Here is a 20,079-nt window from a genome sequence, read left to right as displayed (position 1 = left end):
TTGTTGCCATTAATCCCACCACGAGGCTTCCTTCTTCACACTTCATGTCAATCACATCATGAATTATAACTAACTCCGTAAGAAAAGAGTTGCAAGTTACATATTCACCTCCCGAGAAAAGTAAAGTTGCATGATGAAATAGTTGAAGAAATCTCACAAATAACCTTACATTCTCCCAATCATTATTGTTGGGAAGCCCTAACTTCTTTGACATTCTGCTACTCACCACATCATTGTCATCATTATCGTCTCCAATACTAGTACGGAACCCCAAATCTTCTTCCTCTAACCGTTCAAAAGCTTTTCAAAATTTTTCAGCCCTCTTCAACATAACATAGGTGGAGTTACACCTAATTGGTACATCTAGGCAAACATGACTTTTGCACATAATCTCTTCTAGTTGTACATATTTCTTAAATGTACTCCACATTTGAGAGAAGATTTAACATATTTCACAGCACCTCTCACTTTGGCAATAGACTCATTGTTGCAGATGGAGACAAAATAGTAAATGGTGAGCCATGCACCATTTGTTTCTTTGGCTCATTAGGCACCGTTCGGTGCTTTTGTATTGTTAGGCACCTCCCCAAGCATCATGCAGCAAATTGCTGCAACGTAGTGATCTGCTCTCCTTTAAATAGGAGAGCTTAAGGGTGCAGATAGTGTGTGCAGCAGAGAGAAAATAGAGAGTGCTACGCGTGTGCAGGTAGAGTGCATCAGAGAAGTGCATCAAAGTGGGTGAGAAAGAGATTTCTGTAAAAATTATTTATAGTGAAATTACAGCAGCTGTGGACGTAGGCAATTGCCGAACCACGTTAAATTTCGTCCCTCCCTTATTTAGAATCGTCTCTGTGTCAGAAAAGCTCCCAACAACTGGTATCAGAGCATTGGTTCGAGCTGCCCGAAAATTCAAGTTGTTCAAAATCAATTTTTGACAACTCCACGGTGTTCCTCGCGTCGAGACGAATCCGTTGCCGCAAACAGAATCGAAAACGGAGGTCGGACAAGGCTACACGCGCCCCTAGAAGATCGGCGCGTGCATCTGCTGCAACCCACGCGCCCCACGCGCTCCGGAGGTTGAAGACGCGTACACCACACGATCCCACGCGCCCCCACGCGCGCCAGAGGTTGAAGACGCGTGAAGGACACGCTCCCACGCGCCCCCACGCGCCCTAGAGAGATTCGGCGCGTGTGTCACACGCGCCTCACTCTCCCCCACGCGCCACAGTACTGTACGCGCGTGTATTACACGCTCCCACGCGCACTGTGTAGCGCGTGTATCTCACGTGCCAGACAGATCAGAACCGTCCGTTTTTCATATCTGTTTTTGGCTAGATCTAAGCCATTCGGAGTCCGATTTAGACGATCAAATAGTGCTTTCCAACTATTTGGATCATTCCGGACTCATCCGTACGGTCAAAATTTTGAGATTCGGCATCAGTATATTGGATCTGAACCATCCACGTGTTGCAGATCATTTTGGACTAGATCACGCCAGTTGGAGTTCCATCGGGACGATCAAATAGTGCTGACAAACTATTTAGATCATTCCGGACTCGTTTCCAGCTAATTCGAGTGTTTCGGACACAACAGTGATATTTGTTTGTTTGAATTTGAACTCATTTGTAAAGTTATGGCTGGAGAAGAAGCTAAAGGTGTTGGTATCGAGAAATTTGACGGTACAGACTTTGCCTAGTGGAGAATGCAGATAGAGGATTATCTCTATGGGAAGAAACTACATCTTCCACTCCTAGGAAGAAAGCCAGATGACATGAGCAATGAAGATTGGAGTTTCCTTGATAGACAAGTGTTGGGAATCATTCGACTAACACTGTCAAGATCAGTTGCACACAATGTGGGAAAGGAGAAGACCACGGCGGATTTGATGAAAGCTCTATCGGACATGTACGAGCAGCCATCAGCCAATAATAAAGTGCATTTGATGTACAAGTTATTCTACTTGAGAATGACAGAAGGAACTCCAGTTATTCAGCATCTAAATGAGTTCAACACCATCATCAATCAATTAGCTTCAGTGGGGATTGAATTTGATGATGAAGTACGTGCACTGATTGCTCTAGCTCAATTGCCAAAAAGCTGGGAGGCCATGAGAGCAGCTATTAGCAATTCTTATGGCAAAACAAAGATGAAGTATCAAGATATCCGGGACCATATTCTTAGCGATGAAGTTCGCAGAAGAGATACAGGAGAAGCATCAACTTCCAGTTCTGCCTTAAACCTCGAAACGAGAGGTAGATGAGCTAGTAGAAGTTCAAATCGGGGCAGATCGAAGTCCTGAAGAGGCAGAAGTAAATCTAGGTCCGGAAAACAAGTACAGTGCTGGAATTGTGGCAAGATTGACCGCTTCAAAAATAATTGCAAGGAAGCAAAGAAGAAGAATGAGCATGACTCTGTTAATGCCACAACAGAAGAGCTCCGAGATGCCTTACTCCTTTCAGTCGACAACTAAATTGAATTTTGGGTATTAGATTCAGGAGCCTCGTTCCACACTACAGCACACCGAGAAATCATGCAGAATTATGTCACTGGTGATTTCGGGAATGTGTACTTAGCAGATGGTGAAGCGTTGGAAATCGAAGGCATGGGAGATGTACCAATCAATCTACCCAATGGAAGTGCATGGTTGCTACAGAAGGTGCGACATGTTCCCAAACTCATGAGGAATCTGATTTCTGTAGGACAACTTGATGCTGATGGGCATTCGGTACTATTTACCGGTGGCACGTGGAAGATAACAAAAGGAGTTATGGTAGTAACTCGAGGCACAAAAACAGGTACTCTATACATGACTTCAAGTATTAGAGATACTATTGCAATTGCTGATGCAAATGCCAACCTATGGCATCAAAGGCGTGGTCACATGAGTGAGAAAGGAATGAAAGTACTATTATCCAAGGGGAAGTTACCAAAGTTGGAATCAACTGATTTCGACATGTGTGAAGGTTGCATTTTTGGAAAACAGAAAAAAATTAGTTTCTTGAAAAATGGTAGAACTCCAAAATCTACAAAGTTGGAGTTGGTGCACACAGATTTGTGGGGGCCATCCCCAGTCGCTTCTCTTGGAGGATCGCGGTACTATGTTTCATTTATTGATGACTCAAGCAGGAAAGTATGGGTTTATTTTTTGAAAAATAAATCTGACACATTTGATACTTTCAAGAAGTGGAAAGCCATGGTTGAAAATGAAACAGGCTTGAAGTTAAAATGTCTGAGTTCAGACAATGGAGAAGAGTACATCAACGGAGGGTTCAAAGAATTCTGTGCTCCAAATGGGATTAGATTTCAGAAGATTATTCCCGGGACACCGCAGCAGAATGGCGTAGCTGAACGCATGAACATAACTCTCAACGAACGTGCCAGAAGCATGAGGCTGAATTCAGGATTGCCTAAATGTTTTTGGGCTGATGCAATTAACACTGCAGCCTATTTGATTAATAGGGAACCTTCAGTTCCCTTAAAGTTCGATCTACCAGAGGAAGTCTGGAGCGGAAAGAAGGTAAATCTTTCCCATTTGAAAGTTTTTGGCTGTTTATCATATGTTCACATAGATTCTACTGATCGTAACAAGTTAGAAGCCAAATCTAGAAAATGTTTTTTCATCGGTTATGGTGATGAAGAATTTGGCTATCGATTTTGAGATGATAAAAATCGCAAAATCATCAGAAGTAGAAATGTGATATTTAATGAGCAGATTCTGTACAAAGCTAAGTCACAAGCTAAATCTGAGGAACAGCCAAAGAAACCTGAGATTGTTGATTTTGATGTTACTCGAGTCAACACTGATCAAAACGAGGATCAAGAAAATGATGATACACAGATCGAACAACGTACACCACTCACTGTTATTCGAAGATCTTCAAGAACAATTAGGCCACCACAGCGGTTCTCACCATCTCTATACATCTTACTAACAGATAGTGGTGAACCGGAAAGTTATGATGAAGCTCTACGAATTGAAGATTCGATCAAGTGGGAGAAAGCCATGCAAGATGAGATGGAGTCACTGATGTCAAATCAGACATGGGAGCTAACTAAGCTTCCAAAAGGCAAGAAGGCTTTGCACAATAAATGGGTGTACAGAATTAAGGAAGAGCACAATGGTAGCAAGCGCTACAAAGCCAGAATGGTCGTGAAGGGGTTTCAACAAAAGGAAAGTGTCGACTACACAGACATTTTCTCTCCAGTTGTAAAATTGACAACGATCAGGCTAGTGTTGGCAATTGTGGCTGCAGAGAATCTACATCTTGAGCAGTTAGATGTGAAGACTGCATTCCTTCATGGTGATTTGGTAGAAGACATCTATATGCACCAGCCACAAGGATTCTCAGTGAAGGGAAAAGAGAATCTAGTTTGCAAACTGAAGAAGAGCTTGTATGGCCTAAAACAAGCTCCACGACAATGGTACCAGAAGTTTGACAACTTCATGTGCAGTAATGGATTTACAAGACTGCAGGCTGACCATTGTTGCTATATGAAGAACTTTGACAAGTCTTATATTATCCTACTGTTGTATGTGAATGATATGCTCGTTGCAGGGTCAAGCATCGAGGAAATCAATGAACTGAAGAAGCAGTTGTCAAAGCGGTTTGAGATGAAGGATTTGGGTGCTGCAAAACAAATCTTTGGTATGAGAATTATTAGAGACAGGTCTAATGATACTCTCAAGCTCTCGCAGGAGGAGTATGTGAAGAAGGTGCTCAGAAGGTTTAACATGGACAAGGCGAAACCAGTGAGCACACCCTTAGCTAGTCACTTTCGACTAACTAAGGATCAATCGCCAAAGACGGAGGAAGAGCAAGAATGCATGGACAGAATACCCTATGCATCTGCTATTGGTAGTCTTATGTACGCCATGGTCTGTACAAGGCCAGATATTGCACAAACAGTGGGAACTGTGAGCAGGTACATGAGTAATCCAGGAAAGCAGCATTGGGAAGCAGTCAAGTGGATTTTAAGATATCTACAAGGCTCTTCAGATACGTCACTATGCTTTATAAAAGCAGGTTTAAAACTACAGGGATATGTAGATGCTGAATTTAGCAGGTGACGTTGACAGCAGAAAAAGTACTACTGGATTTGTGTATACGCTGGGTGATACAGCTGTATCGTGGGCTTCTAAGTTACAGAAGATTGTTGCTCTCTCAACTACAGAAGCGAAATACGTTGCTTTAACTGAAACAGGGAAGGAAATGGTTTGGTTGCAGTCATTCTTGGAGGAATTGGGAAAGAAGAATGAAAAATGCATTCTGCACAGTGATAGTCAGAGTGCTATTTTTCTTGCAAAGAATCCAGCCTTTCATTCTAGAACAAAATACATACAGTTGCGATACCATTTTATCTGATCTCTTCTCAATAGTGGACAGCTGATACTTAAGAAGATTCGAGGAACAAAGAACCCAGCAGACATGTTCACAAAAGTAGTTACTGCTGACAAACTGAAGCTGTGTATAGCTTCAGTTGGACTTCGTACTTAAAGGCATGACTTGAAATTGCTGTGATGATTGCTATGAAGATATGTAGACTCATTTGTCTCCAAGTGGGAGATTGTTGCAGATGGAGACAAAATAGTAAACGGTGAGCCATGCACCGTTTGCTTCTTTGGCTCATTAGGCACCGTTCGGTGCTTTTGTATTGTTAGGCACCTCCCCAAGCATCATGCAGCAAATTGCTGCAACGTAGTGATCTACTCTCCTATAAATAGGAGAGCTTAAGGGTATAGATAGTGTGTGCAGTAGAGAGAAAATAGAGAGTGCTGCGTGTGTGCAGGTAGAGTGCATCAGAGAAGTGCATCAAAGTGGGTGAGAGAGAGATTTCTGTAAAAATTATTTATAGTGAAATTACAGCAGCTGTGGACGTAGGCAATTGCCGAACCACGTTAAATTTCATCCCTCCCTTATTTAGAATCGTCTCTGTGTCAGAAAAACTCCCAACACTCATCACATTCTTTCAACCCCTCACGGACGATTAAGTTAAAGATGTGGACACAACATCGAATATGTAAGAATTCATGTTCCAAAATAGTGTCCCTCCTATACTTGGTTTTCTTTTTCAAATAAGAAACTGCTTCGTTATTAGAACTTGTATCATCAAGAGTGATTGCAAGTATTTTCGGTCGCCCCCAATCATGCAAACACATTTCTATGGCCCTACCAAGTGTATCACCCTTGTGATTTTCTACTCAAGAAAAAGAAAGAATTTTCTTGTGTAGAGTCCAATCATCATCAATAAAGTATGCAGTGAGACACATATAATTCATGTTTTGCACAGATGTCCATGTATCCATGGTAAGGGAAATCCGTTGCCCTTGAAGAGCACTTCTCAGCTTGTTTTTTTTTTCCCTCAAACACACACTAAAACAATCATTCGCAACCATAACACGAGATGGAATCCCTTCCCACTCAGGGCAAACGACAAGCATAAACTTCTTGAAACCCTCCCCTTCAACGAACCTAAAGGACAACTCATCAAGAATAATCATCTATACTAAGGTTTGTCTACAAGCCTCAATACTAAATGCTATGGGCACAAGTCCCCCACTACTACTTCCTCCATCCTTGGCCTTCCAACCTAGAGTAGTTTTGGACTCCTCCGTCTTAGCACTTACATTGGGTGGGAGTGGAGGAATGCCTTGCCCTTGTGATGACTCATTAGCATCATCCATGGTAGTCTCTCCTGGAATCACTTCTTTTGTAGGGTCCATCTAGAAAAATAATAAAACAAAAATTAAACTAAATTAAATATAAAGCCTAAAAGAAAATGCAAAAAATTTGTTAGTTCAATAACATCTGTTATGCAGCCTATGCTTGTCCAGATTTATGCAGTTTGAAAACTAATCCCCCCACTACCCCTGATTATTTTTCAACAACACTGATTGTTGTTAATGCATATGGAAAATTGGTGTGCTATTCTTATATGCGGTCTAAAAAATAATCCCCCCACTACCCCTGCTATGATTGTCCAGAATCCCTACCCACTGAAAATAAAATCTGTTTTTAATTAAGACAGTTCAAATTGTTGTGTAAACTTCCTCAACTAGCATAAGTTTAACTTCAACTTTAAACTCCCTCAATTTGCTGCGTCAATCCCTAACCAGTTAAATTTGTTGTGTAAAATCCCACTTCCTCCACTAGCAACTGCTCAGAAACACCAGGGCAAATTAAGCTTCTTGATCAAAAATGCAAAATGCATGCATGAGTTTAACTTTAAGCTTCTTGAGTATTATGGCAATATAATATTATAAATAAACAGAATATATATTAGAATCCAAAATATTGATCAGTACTGGTCCTAAAACCCAAGAAACCCACAAAGGAGTTCATGGCTTCAATGGAAAAATTGTCAATTCCAAGTGATTAATGCAATAACAATATTATTGTACAAAACATCCTAATAGATTCACATAACCCAAATTCCAATTTACAAAACCCCCATTTTGCCGTTTGGATTAATTTCCCATACCATATCTGTGAAAGTTTGTGGACTAAATATGTGGTTGAAATAGAAATTAGAAACTTGAATTTAAGCTAGGTAAATCGAGATTCCGTACCTTGGATGCAGTGGCACTGTGCGACGGAGGAGCTGGGAGCTGTGACGGCAACGGGGGCTGCGCTCTAGGGTTTCTGAAAGGGGCAAAGGGAGATGAGAGAGTGAATAGTGATGCTCAAGACCAAAGTAGGAAAGGGCTGAATTTGTGTTGACCCTGTGTTGAAAAAATGCTGTTTGGATTAATTTTTAATCCAAACGACTCCATTTCAATATAGGGATATTAAAAAAAGATTTGAGTTGCGTGAAACAACGCAATTTTCATCTTTCAACATCAATTGGATCTAAACGGCACTATTTAGATCCAATTTCATTCTAAACGGCGCCACTTTCATTTGAGATGGGAACATGTTTTCTTTTTTTTTTTTCAGAAAAATTAATAAAAAAATTATTTAAAATACTAAAATTAAAAGTAATTGAGTACTTACTATGAATTGTAGATTATATAACTAACTCATTAAAAAAATAATTAATTCTAATAATATTTATGATGTTAATTGTTAATTTGTTATTAATTTAGTGTGTGTAAATGTATTATGATACATAATGCATAGTTGGCTATATGAAAATTTTAACATTTTGTATATGATTAATGAATAATTGTCATTGAATATATATACTTCATACTTATTTGTAACTTAGAAATTTTACAAAAAAATTTACCTAATTACTTTAATTAGATGTAGATACTAGATAGTATTTAGTTAATGGTGATATGTGAGTTAATTGATATAATACATTAGTTAATTGATAGTATAGTAGTAATTGTATTATTGTATATTTAACATTTTATATTGCCAATGGTGATAGGTTAGATGAAAATTACATAATTTATTATACAATTATTATATAAAATAATAAAAAATATGAATATGTATATTCGAGTGGTCCGGTCCGGGGTGAAAAAACCCTGCCCCAAGACCGGTCCGAAAACCGAAAATTTCATATTTATGGATTGAGACCGACCAATCTCAACTTCGGTTTGGTCCGGACTGATTGGAACCATTCAGTCTAGTCGGTTTTTCCAATCTGGACCAAATTCCTTACAGCCCTACTCCTTGGATTCGCTTAAATCTCATTCCAACACACATCACGTTTACATTCATACTCTCAACACATCAAAAAGGCAACTCACATCTTACAACCATTCCCTCCTCCAATCATGACTGTTTTTTATAAGTTCAAAAAAATCTTACAATCAAAGAACTTCCCAACATCAACCAAGCTATGAAATTACTCAAACCACTTCCAACATCCAAAATAGACACTCTGCATATTATCTTGCTGTTGAAAAGAAGAAAACAAAAAAGTTTTTCTCTGGAGAGCAGTAAGTGACAGTATTCCAACGAAGAGTAATCTTTTCAAGAGAAAGATTACAGAAAACCCATTATGCCCTATATGTGAACAGAGGGAGGAGACAAGTGGCCATGTGCCATGGAACTGTGTGGCAGCATCAGATGTGTGGGCAGATTCTATGAGCTTAGTACAGAAATGGGAATGCAAAGAAGATGATTTCTATAATGCATGAGTGGAGTTGGGAAAAAGGTTGCAGAAAAAAGAATTGGAAGAAATGGCCTGTGTCTTTAGAAAGATGTGGAAAAGAAGAAACAGATGGGTTTTTGAGAACAGTTTACACAGTCCCAATGCAATTTTAACTGCTGCAAAAGCTGAGTTGGAAGAATTTATACAAGCACATGAGACAAGTTGTGAACTTGTTACTGTTGAAGGGGCAGTGAACAGAGACATAAGGTGTTAAAAACCAAGTAATAATGCCTATAAAGTTGATTGGGATGGTGCAATTGATGAGGAGAAATCGAAAATGGGGGCAGGAATTGTAATAAGGGATACTGATGGGGAATAAATAGCCTCATTGTGCATGCCAAAGCTTTTTGTTAAAAATGCAATAATTGGTGAAACTCATGCCTTATGGAGGTCTTTGATTTTCTGTTCTGAAATTGAGTTAGAAGATGTTATTCTCTAAGTTGATGCCTTATCAGCTATCAGAGATGTGCAGAGGCAAGTATAAAGCTTATACTTAGTGGAAGGCCAAAATGGCAGATTCAATATGTTCCCAGTGAAGGAAATATGGCAGAACACAAACTAGCGACATGCTCTTCAATGCGAGAAGGAGAGGGTGTGGTTAGAAGATGGACCGGATTGGATCAAATATTGTATCCATCTAGAAAAACAATGTACTATTTGATTATTTCTGATGAATGAAATTGCTTCTTTTTTCAAAAAAGAAAAACATAGACAACCCAATCTTCCAGTAGGCACCAAACAAATCAGTCACGAAAACTAAGGGTGATTGCGTGGGAAGAGATCGAGGGCACCTTACTCAACTCGGAGCGGTGGTCGATCAATTCGAGTGAGGTGGCGCTGCCTAGAGATGGTTCGTGTTGGTCTGAAACGCTAGGCGAAATGAGGCGGTGTGGCTACCTCCGGTGGCCACTACTGATCGCAGGGGCTATCCTACCACAAAGAGAGAGAGAACGAAGGGAGAGTAGTAGACGGAGAGAGACAGAGATACAGAGACAGAGACAGAGAGACAGAGGAGAGAGAGGGACGAACGGGAACTTACCGGCGTGACGAGCAGCAACTGGAGACCGCAAAGGATTGCGGCGGTGTGGCCTGTGGAGCAAGGCCTTGACAGCGGCGATAAGCGACGGGCTGCGGCACAAAGGGGAGAAGAGAGAGCGAACTGAGAGAGATGAAGAAAGAGAAGAGAGAACCCGAGAGGAACAGGTAGACGGGGAGAGAGAGAGAGAGAGAGGGACGGGGCGAGAGAGTGAGTTACAGAGGGAGGGAGAGAGAATGGTCGGAGAGGTTTACCGGTGTATAACTGATAGTCGGATGGCGAGTACACGACGGGGCACAGATGGCGGACTGCAGGTTGGAGTGGCAAGCGGGCAATAGGAATTCAGCAGGAGAGAGAGAGAGAGAGAGAGAGAGAGAGAGAGAGAGAGAGAGAGAGAGCGAGGACTGGGAGATTGGGGAAGGAAACGCGGGGCGGGAAGAAGAAAAGGGGCTTAGGGGCCTCTTCTTTTGTAAAACGCACCGTTTGGTGCTTTCTTTTTTCTTTTGTAAAACCGGGCGGTCTGGGCTAACAAGAGCATTCACATTTTATTTTTCATTTTTCATAAAATTATCTATAATTTAGTTAAAAAAATACTTTCTTTAAAATTTTTCTTTAAATTTTACTATCTTTTAAAAATTTTTTATGTCTCATTTCTTATCATTTCTCTATTATATTAAAATAATATTTCTCACCTATTTCTTTATTATTTTTTTCTCTCATTTCTATTTATAAACTTAATTATTCAATATTTTTTCCTATATTTTGAACTATTACTTTAGATAATATTTTAAACAAAAATTTAAATTATTTTTTTTATAGATATGATAATATTCTTAAAATTAATTTTTTTATATTTTTGTAATTAATTAAATTGTTTTTAAAATTCTTATTTAAAATTATTATAAATATAAATATAAAAAAAAGTGTAGATGATTGGAAAAATATTTATTTTAAGAATCCGAATGGGGGAATGTTTTGATCAAAATATTATAATAAATCTCAAATTAGAAAAAATTCAATACTTTGATACACCGAATGTAAATGCTCTAAAGGTCCGGATTTGCATATGGCATTGAATGCCAAAACGACGTCTTCTATACTAATAGAAATTTTTTTCAAAAGAACGACGTCGTATGGGAATTATGAATCTTGGGAACAAGCGATTGACGCCTCGGCACAATCACGTGTTGCTTAAGGTGGGAGAGGGGGAGTGCGCGGTATGTGTTCTCCAGCTTTTCTTTAATCAGTCTTTTGAGTTGAGTAAACTATGGAGAAACACGACATCATAGCCATGTAAAACCGTAAGAGTTTACCTGTATTATCATAAACTGCCTTTTCCCCTCACTAATTTACAGCTGCTCTTGCATGCTCCGGAGAAACCCCTTTCCCAATAGAAGCTGCTGTCTGCCCCTTTTCAGCTCTCCTTTTGCCGTAGCTTTAGAGGCAATCTCTCTCTCTCTCTCTCTGATTGTAAGAGTTGGAAACTTGAGTTTTGGGGTAATTTAACTATTTCATGGTTAAATTGGTAGGCTTTAGCAGCTTTATGGACATTTTGCTGAAATGATCGATATGGGTTTTCTGATTTTGTGATTCTTCTTCTTATTATTCATTAAGATCTTTTGCGTGGGTTTTCTTTCTTATGGATTTTATTGATTTCGTCTCCTTTGTGGTTCTACCCTTTTTTTCTTTTTCTTTTTTTTTTTTTTTGGTGTGGGGGGTGTTTGTTTATTGGAAATTTTGAATTATATTTGTATAGGTGACCTAAAAGTAACCTTGACTAAGCATGTAAAATTGGTTTTCCTTGGTGTTGATTTTAACCGAGTACTTATTTCTGTATGCTTGGGTTGATTTTCAAATTAATGCCTTTGTATGTTCATATACATGTGAGATTCTCCCCCCTCCCCTTTATCGTCAGTGGCTTTTCTTAATTTGACTTGAGTTTTCTGGTCTTCAATGTTTGAGGAAGCTTAAATTGATTGTTGGCATTTAAAGTTTTTGGAAAATTTTCATTAAAAAAATCCTTTAAAATCAAAACTAGGGATGAATTATGAAAATTTGCATGAGGTTCTTCTCTTTCCATCTTTTCCAAATCGCACACGTCTACAGCTCACCTGGGGAACTAGTGATTGTGCTACACCAACTCTTACCTTTTGGGTTGATGTATCCATCTGCATAAGTAAATTGTAACTTTATTATCAATCAGTCTCTCATATTGTTTAAAACTACTTGATGACCCTGGAAGACTTGCTTTAGTCATCAAATTCGCTGGTCAATAGTGGTATTCATGTAGCAGGTACTTTAAAGGCAGAGAGGAGCTGAGAGTATTGTGAAAGTTTACCCCTCAGACGCATGGATCAGAGTACACTGCTTCCCCCTTTGTTCATCTTTTCCTTTTCCTTTTTGGTATATGTTTTCTTGTTATAATTTTGACTTGCCTTAATATTTCTTGTTTGATTTTAAAAGAAAAAATAGCGTGGGCTTTCTGATGTCCATTATTGGTTTATTTGTAAATGGTCTTGATGCAAACAGACTAGCATGTGGTTACAATCGTTGTCTGTGTGACCCTCGTGGAATGATATTTACTGCTCAAAAATTGGTTTTGGAGACATGAAACACCCTGGGCATAAAGTTGCCTTAAATTTATTTTTAAACAATGAGCTGAGAAATGTCTAAAATGACAGGACCTCGTCCTTTAAAACGTGTTGGTCTGACACAAGGTCAAGTGGCAGACCAATGAGTAGAAGTGATGCTTGATTGTCTACAAGCCTTTTGAACCTCTTACAATGTTACTGTTCGGCACCAATGAAAGTTTCTTGGAAACCTTAAAGATTCTAATTTTGTTTTGAGTTAAAGTCAACAAGCTGTTTATCATAGAGGCTTGATTTGCTCAACATTAATGATTTACCTGGTTGGTTCGCTATCGTAGCACGCCTCAGCTAGTATGATACTGGAGAGAAGTTTGTATTAGTGCTGGGAAGTTATTCATCCTCTGATCCTTCTTGTTGAAATTCCTCTGCTTGCTATCGAAGAAAATTTTGGTTAACATAACTAGGTGGGGTATGTTTTCAACAACTGTCAGAAATGTTCTAAGTATCATAGACAGTGTGCAGTATGATTTGATATTTTGTAGTTATCATGTGAATCATGATTATTTTTTCAACTTTCATCCATATAACAAAACAAACACTTGTCACTGTGGATTTGACCTGATATTAAGAATAAACCAAGAACCTCAGCAGCTCCCTATCTGTGCTGGAAATCCGTAATTTTTTGTTCAAGGTGAATGTAGAGGCAAAATGCTTATGTGATGTAGAACACACTGAAGTGTGGATGACTTCTGTAGTACATGAGGAAGATGGTTTAATAGCTGTTGGTTGTTCTGTGGTGATGAAGAATTGATCGATTGGGGTTGTAAGGGTTGTTTGTTGTGGATGTTTTTGAAACAAGCAAATTGCACATTAATGATGAAATTAAAAGAAAATCTGTGCACTCAATGGAGCAAGTATAAAAAGAAAAAACCCATCACATACTCTTCTATAACTGGTCAAACCGAAAACGTTTAATGTAATTTCTTTATTGTTACCTCAAAGGCCATGCATACCTTGTTTGATGTTGCACGCCAGCCCCCATGTTAAGCCTAAGTTTCTGAAGCTTAAAATTTCATAAGAGATGACAATTGACCCCTCTTTCCTTAAGCATCATTGTGTCCATTGTTGTTTGTATTTTTTGCTAGAACCTCTAGCAAATATGTCTTTATCTTTAGAATAATGATATAAACACAACCATTTTACAATCAACCAATATGACAGTACCACTTCATAAAAAATATTAAAGTTTTTTTTTTTTTTTTTTCATTTTGTGTTTCCCATCTGATTTGAAGTTCAAATTTTGCATAATTGCCTTATATTTTACACAGAGTTGTAAAAAGAGTCATAGAAAAGGTTGTATATTTATAATGACTCTTAGCTTAATGTAAAAAGTGACTGAATAAGTTGCTGAAGGTATACATTAAACACAGGACTCTCAACCGATGCAGTGGACTACAGAAATGGTGACTACACCAAAATTAAAGATGAAGAGAACCCTCAGTTGGGAATGTTTGATAAGCCTCTTCCTTTATTTGGCTGTGGAATTGGATGGTTTTTGTGAGTTTTCGTAGCTCTTCTGAATCCCCCCCCCCCCCCCCCCCTTTCTCCTCCCTCCCTCCCTCCATCCCTCCCTTCCTCCGCACGGGTATGTATGTGTCTGAGGATTGACTTTCTCTGGCAGACTTCTGCTAGGATTTGCATGCCCACTGATGTGGTACTATGCTGCAATTCTCTACTTTCGAAGGTACTATCACAAGGATCCAAGGGAGCGAGATGGACTTGCTGCCAATGCAGTAGCTGTAAGTTTCACACTCACTATCAATTGAATGTTCTGCTCGTTTGCTTATTTATTGCAAATTGCAATCAAATGTAGTAAAGTGTATAATCTCTAATACATCTGAGCTAATTCTTCTTTATGGTTTCGCTATAAACCCACTACCAACACACATACACAGTGCTCACATCCTTGTCCCTACTCTTTCCTTTTCACTTTTCTTTAGAGTTTTGGAAAGCAACGTATAGTCACTGGTGTACACAGATCTTGCCGTGAAAAGTATTATATGGATCTCAATTGCTATGATAATGTTGAAGCATGAGTATGGCATTTATCTTTTTCACTGATTCTAAATGCTATGGTCGTCGCAGGCTTCGATATGTACAGTTGCTGCAGTAATTACAGCTGCCGTTATTCTGTTGCTAAAATTATGCTTTTAGTAGCCATCACTAGTGTCACCCTCCTCCAGTAAAAAGCTTGAGCTGATGGTCTGTAAGCAAAGCTTCCTTCCAGTATTTGTACAAGAAGAGGTGACTGATATCACTAAAGGTTCAGCTATCTAAAAACTAGAGCAATTTTTGGATTTCTCTTGTAGTCTTGTGCATAATTAGAACTTTGTACATTAAGAAAATGCAAGTGTGAAGTTTATGTACGTGGTAGATGAAATTATAATAAGCTTATTTGTTCATTAATCAAAACACACAGTACATACATACATACAGATCTTTCATGGATTTTTTTCCTTTAAATTAGTAAGTTGTGCGCCATCCAATGGGTTTTGAAACCCAGACCTCCATTCCATTCTTATGATGGAAATGAGATTACTCTAATGGAAAACTGATAAAATGGGTTTTATAAGTAAAATTATAATTATATGCAGCACTCCTTCTCATCATCATTTGGAAGAAACCTTTAAGTTCATAAGCTCTAATCAACTTAGACGCCAACCTAAGGAGCAACTTAAACCGCCCAAGCAAGAGTTGTTATCCAATTCCAACCTGTCTGGCTGTGGTCCTGACTAGAATTTACCTTACCCACGCTGCCCGGATGAAAACAGGAGCAAACAAGAGAGATTGTGACGCTAAAAATGGAAACTAGAAACGAAATTAAGCTTTATCTTTAGAAATACCAGACAAAAGTGTTCCTGGCAAGAAAGTTTGCTGCTTAAGAATATGCGGAATTGCTAATCTGTGAAGTAAGTGGGCAGACCCAAATGCTATGATTAAGATGATGGTAAAAAACGATTGATCTTTTTGTGATATCATTCGTTTAATCTTGCAGATAGAAGGGGATTTTTATTCCATGTCCTTGTACACGATGAATGGAAGGGACAGACCTCCCTTCTCTTCATAATGGAGTTGGTGAGCATTTATATATATATATATATATATAATGTGGGTTCCAATGGCACCATTACGGAGAAAAACATGTTTTTTTTTTCAATGCACTCACATTCTTCTCGTGGGAATTTCCTCTTGGAATGGAATCATTCCTCTAAACTCGATGTTTATCATCACAATCCAAAAAATCATTCCTTTAATCTTACAGATATCATCCCCAATAATTCGTTTGCATGGGAAATTGAGTTTATCATTGGATATTTGAATTTCATGTAATTTAGCCCTTAAAAAAGGGGTCGAATTATCGAATTTCTATGGGTGAAGAAAAAAGACTTCCTTGTCATTAGAGTCAAATTTTGAAAGCTTGCGCATTGAACAGTGCCGATGGTGATACCTGACAGAGACACAAATGATAAAATTTTGCTATATATAAATACAGTTGCACACTAATCTGTGTACCAATTCTGATTTATTCATATTTAAAATTTAAATTAACACTATTTTCGATAAAATCTACTTTTTAATCAATCACATTATATTAATATACAGATTAGTATACAATTATTTTTACAACTATATTTTTTCCAAATGATAATGTAAAACGCGGTTTCCTTTTTCTCTCGACGTCACGGTCATTGTCTTACCCTATAAAACTTCCTAAAAAAAGCGGCACTCTAATGTTTTTTTGAATCTTGGGGTTCAGTAGGATTTATTAATTGGCGTACGCGGAATGTATGACAATTATTAATGTCATGTTTGGTTAATTAAAATTAAAAATTTAATTTCATTTTATTTTAATTTATTATTATAATTTTGTTAAATCTTTATATAAAATATAATAAATAATTTAATTTTTTTGAATTTTAATATAAAATTAATATTTAAAAACTATATTATAAAAATATTTTATTCATTATTATTTAAAACATCTCATCTCATCTTACATAATGTGTAACCAAACGGGAGGATTGAGAAATTATCTTATTTTATTTTATTATTATAATTTTTTTAATTTTTATATAAAATATAATAAATAACCTAAATTTTTTAATTTAAATTTAATTTTTTAAAATTTTAAAATAATAATAATATTAAAAAATAATATTTTATTCAACTTTTATCTAAAATCATTTCCCACCATACAAACAATCACTAAATCGGTGATAATGCCCACCGATTCCATTTTTAAGCAGTAAGAGAAATGCTGGATAAAAGCGGTCTTCTTCTGAATTTGTAGCAGATAGATAGAGAGAGGGAGACGAAAATAAGTTGGGTTGCTTGAGAGGCACAGAAGGTAACATGTTGCAAGGCGCAAATTTAGGTTGCTTAGATCAGTTTTACGTCGCACCAACTACAACTACTGTTACAAAAAGTATGCAAAAAAGTCGTATGTCTTACTCGATGAGACATTAAAAAAATAATAATAATAACGCAAAGCAAAAGGTTAGAATTTGCAGCTCCAAGATGGGCTGTCAATGATTGTATCCACCAAGAAAGGGTCGTGGCTTACTACAATCAATCACGTGCCCAATAGTGTAGTCAGTCAATCTCGCTGTCTTTTATTTATTTTTTATTTTTTTTTCCTCCTCTTATAGTAATGGAAAAATTACGTACAACATATTATTATCTTATTTACGTCATATTAAATAAAATTAAATTTATTTATTATTATTAAATAATTATTTATTATATATTTTTTATTATTAAATAATAATAAATACCTCATATTATATATAATAAAATATAAATAAAATAATAATATGTTATATACCATTATTAGAATGACATACAATGTCGGCCATAGCTTTTTTTCTACGTACGAATCGTATTGCTTTTTTTATGGCTTAAGTCTCTTGAGTCTAAAATAAAAATAAAAATAACATTAAAAAAAGTATACTGCGTGTATCGCTCTCCATTTTAAGAAAAATTATATATATATATATATATGTGTGTGTGTATTATGATATTATCTTATCGAACAGGCCATTCGCATCAGCAAAGCAAAACCCACGAAAAAGCAAAGACGAAAGCAAAAAAGTGTCTGAAAAAGGCTCCTCTCGTCCTCCTGCACGCTCCTCTCTGAAAAGCAAATCCAATTCAACCTCTAATAACAATGGAAGAAGAGGAAGACACCCCATTTTGGCTACAAAACACCGACAATTTGCACCGCCGCCGCCGCCGCCGTAGCAGTTCATCGTCTCTCTTCCTCAACTCCGGTCTTCTTCTTGTAATATTGTTTGTGATAGCCCTTTTCTTTTTCTTCAAAGTAATTCCTTCGTTTCTCTCTTTCACCTCCCAAGTATTTAGACCACATCTAGTGAAGAAAAGCTGGGATTCCCTCAATCTAGTGCTCGTTCTTTTCGCCATTGCTTGCGGATTCCTCAGTAGAAATACAAACAACAATAACGACACCACGAGCTCCTACGAAGATCCAAGCATTTCCAATTCATCGCAAGAGGCTTATAATAAGTCAAATCCATCCACCCCGCACCGATGGTACGAATATGCAGATCGGACGGCTAGCCAGAACTATAACAACCTCCGAAGGTTAAGGAGCAGCAGTTCGTACCCTGATCTGCGTCAAGAGTCTGCATGGGCGACAGAACATGATCGGGGGCGATCTTACGATGATACCGACGTCAGTAATTACCGGATTCTTGGATCGGATCAGATGCATTATCCCCAGCCTCGGCGAGAGCATCGAGAAGAAGAAGAAGATGAATACTCGGAGACGAAAACTATATCAGTGGACACTTTTGTGGTCCGTAAAATGGAACTTTCATCAGATTCGCCTCCTCCGCCACCTCAGGCTACTGAGGGTCCATCACCGCCGCCGCCGCATACGCCGCCAAATGTGGTTAAGCGCGGAGCAAAGAGAACATCTTATCAAGCTATTGGTGAACACCGCGATGTAGAGATTGAAAATCAGGGAAGAAATTATTCGGAAGCAGTCGAAAATTTGCAACCTTCACCAACATCACCACCCCCTCCAGTGTCTCAACAAGCGGAGCAAACGAACACCGGCCGCAAGAATGAGAGGAAGAGATCGTCAGGAGGCTCTTCTTCTGGCTCCAAAGACTCTCCAGTGTTTCAACAAGCGGAGCAAACGGCCACCGGCAGCAAGAATGAGAAGAAGAGATCGTCAGGAGGCTCTTCTGGCACCAAAGATTTCTTCAGCTCACTGAGGAGGAGGAAGAAGAAACCAAGACAAAAGAGCGTCGAAAACTTCGACACTTTACTAAACCCCCAACCCGCTTCTTCTTATCCTTTACATCCCCCACCATCGCCGCCTCCTCCTCCGCCTCCGCCGCCTCCTCCGCCTTCATCTTCATCAGTCTTTCACAATCTGTTCTCTTCCAAAAAGGGAAAGACCAAGAAAGTGAATTATGTTCCACCACCGAATCCGCCACCGCCGCCACCACCAGTAGCTAAGACAGCGCGAGCAGCGTCAAAAACCAAATCTGGAAGTAGGCCAATCACGGCCAGCAAACCTCCGCTGCCGGTTAAGTCGAGCAGTGTCAATGGTGGCGATGAAAATATGAGTTCCGGTAATGAGTCGCCGCTCGTTCAGATACCGCGACCGCCGCCGCCGCCGCCATTCAAAATGCCAGGTTGGAAATTCGCGGTGCAAGGTGACTTTGTCAGGATAAAAAGCAATACTAGTTCACGCAGCGTTTCGCCGGACCTAGATGATGATGGGGAGGCTGGTTCTACGAAAGGCGCAGTTGGCACTGAGGGGGGAGATGCAACGACACCACCAATGTTCTGTCCGAGCCCGGATGTTGACTCCAAGGCAGATAACTTCATTGCAAGGTTTAGAGCTGGCTTGAAGTTGGAGAAGATGAATTCTATCAATGAGAAGCAGAGCAGGGGAAGGTCTAATCTCGGGCCAGAACAAAGCTCAAGTACAGATACTGCACAAGGATCAGGCCCAAAGTTAAGAGTTTGAAGATGGAATGGTTTTTCTTTAATGATTCTCTCTGATTTTCTCTCTTGTTTTGTTTTTGGTTTAATTTTTGACATTCCTTTTTTGGGAAACTTTTGTTCAAGTTAGGTGTTCTGACAATACATATGATTCGATCGTATACAGGTACATAGCAATAGGATTGTTAAATCATTTGTTGTTATTTTTTCTACTTGTGTTATCAAATGGATTTGTTATTGAGATTTACTGGAATGCATGCAGGGTTTGTACTTTGTATATATCATTTACTGTCAGAATTTGTATTTGATCCT

At 38.5% G+C, this 20,079-nt stretch overlaps 3 protein-coding genes across 12 annotated transcripts; 2 read left to right on the top strand and 1 right to left on the bottom strand.

The window, feature by feature from the left end:
* Positions 1 to 6,216: 6,216 nt before the first annotated feature.
* Positions 6,217 to 11,207, bottom strand: LOC122300826. The gene is made up of 5 exons (XM_043111737.1): positions 11,164 to 11,207; positions 10,396 to 10,666; positions 10,145 to 10,233; positions 7,568 to 7,640; positions 6,217 to 6,721 (listed from the first exon to the last, which is right to left on the bottom strand). Exons 1-5 carry the CDS (start codon positions 11,205 to 11,207, stop codon positions 6,500 to 6,502), a joined length of 699 nt encoding a protein of 232 aa, XP_042967671.1. The 3' UTR covers positions 6,217 to 6,499.
* Positions 11,208 to 11,329: 122 nt separating this feature from the next.
* LOC122281046 lies at positions 11,330 to 15,252 on the top strand. 10 transcript variants are annotated; one of them, XR_006230132.1, is made up of 6 exons: positions 11,330 to 11,638; positions 12,384 to 12,500; positions 13,068 to 13,193; positions 14,160 to 14,286; positions 14,411 to 14,528; positions 14,875 to 15,252. XR_006230132.1 is itself a non-coding variant. In XM_043092322.1 (5 exons), the coding sequence occupies exons 2-5, from the start codon at positions 12,491 to 12,493 to the stop codon at positions 14,941 to 14,943; spliced, it is 324 nt and encodes a 107-aa protein (XP_042948256.1). In that variant the 5' UTR covers positions 11,346 to 11,611; positions 12,435 to 12,490; the 3' UTR covers positions 14,944 to 15,252. The 10 variants fall into 10 exon arrangements, 8 of the variants coding, with proteins under 8 accessions (XP_042948256.1, XP_042948237.1, XP_042948207.1 ...); XR_006230131.1 differs by having other exon boundaries at positions 11,332 to 11,638; positions 12,435 to 12,500; XM_043092322.1 differs by lacking the exon at positions 13,068 to 13,193 and having other exon boundaries at positions 11,346 to 11,611; positions 12,435 to 12,500.
* Positions 15,253 to 17,956: 2,704 nt separating this feature from the next.
* LOC122300820 (WAS/WASL-interacting protein family member 3-like) lies at positions 17,957 to 19,792 on the top strand. The gene has a single exon (XM_043111726.1). The coding sequence runs from the start codon at positions 17,957 to 17,959 to the stop codon at positions 19,790 to 19,792; it is 1,836 nt and encodes a 611-aa protein (XP_042967660.1).
* Positions 19,793 to 20,079: the final 287 nt, after the last annotated feature.

The sequence above is a fragment of the Carya illinoinensis genome, chromosome 1 (genome assembly GCF_018687715.1).
Source record: "Carya illinoinensis cultivar Pawnee chromosome 1, C.illinoinensisPawnee_v1, whole genome shotgun sequence".
Taxonomy (NCBI): Eukaryota; Viridiplantae; Streptophyta; class Magnoliopsida; order Fagales; family Juglandaceae; genus Carya; species Carya illinoinensis.
The sequence above is the reverse complement of the archived record's forward strand: the minus strand, read 5'-3'. Positions and strand labels throughout refer to the sequence as shown.

What these genes read in the sequence shown, in the direction of transcription:
- LOC122300826 (XM_043111737.1), bottom strand. Translation starts at nt 11,207, where the DNA reads ATGCAAATCCGGACCTTTAGAGCATTTACATTCGGTGTATCAAA. An exon ending in TTTACATTCGGTGTATCAAA is followed by an intron (nt 10,667 to 11,163) that starts GTATTGAATTTT and finishes TGCTCTTGTTAG; the next exon opens with CCCAGACCGCCCGGTTTTAC. An exon ending in ACAGTGCCACTGCATCCAAG is followed by an intron (nt 6,722 to 7,567) that starts GTACGGAATCTC and finishes TTATTTTTCTAG; the next exon opens with ATGGACCCTACAAAAGAAGT.
- LOC122281046 (XM_043092322.1), top strand. An exon ending in TGTGGAATTGGATGGTTTTT is followed by an intron (nt 14,287 to 14,410) that starts GTGAGTTTTCGT and finishes TTTCTCTGGCAG; the next exon opens with ACTTCTGCTAGGATTTGCAT. An exon ending in TTGCTGCCAATGCAGTAGCT is followed by an intron (nt 14,529 to 14,874) that starts GTAAGTTTCACA and finishes TGGTCGTCGCAG; the next exon opens with GCTTCGATATGTACAGTTGC.
- LOC122300820 (XM_043111726.1), top strand. Translation starts at nt 17,957, where the DNA reads ATGGAAGAAGAGGAAGACACCCCATTTTGGCTACAAAACACCGACAAT.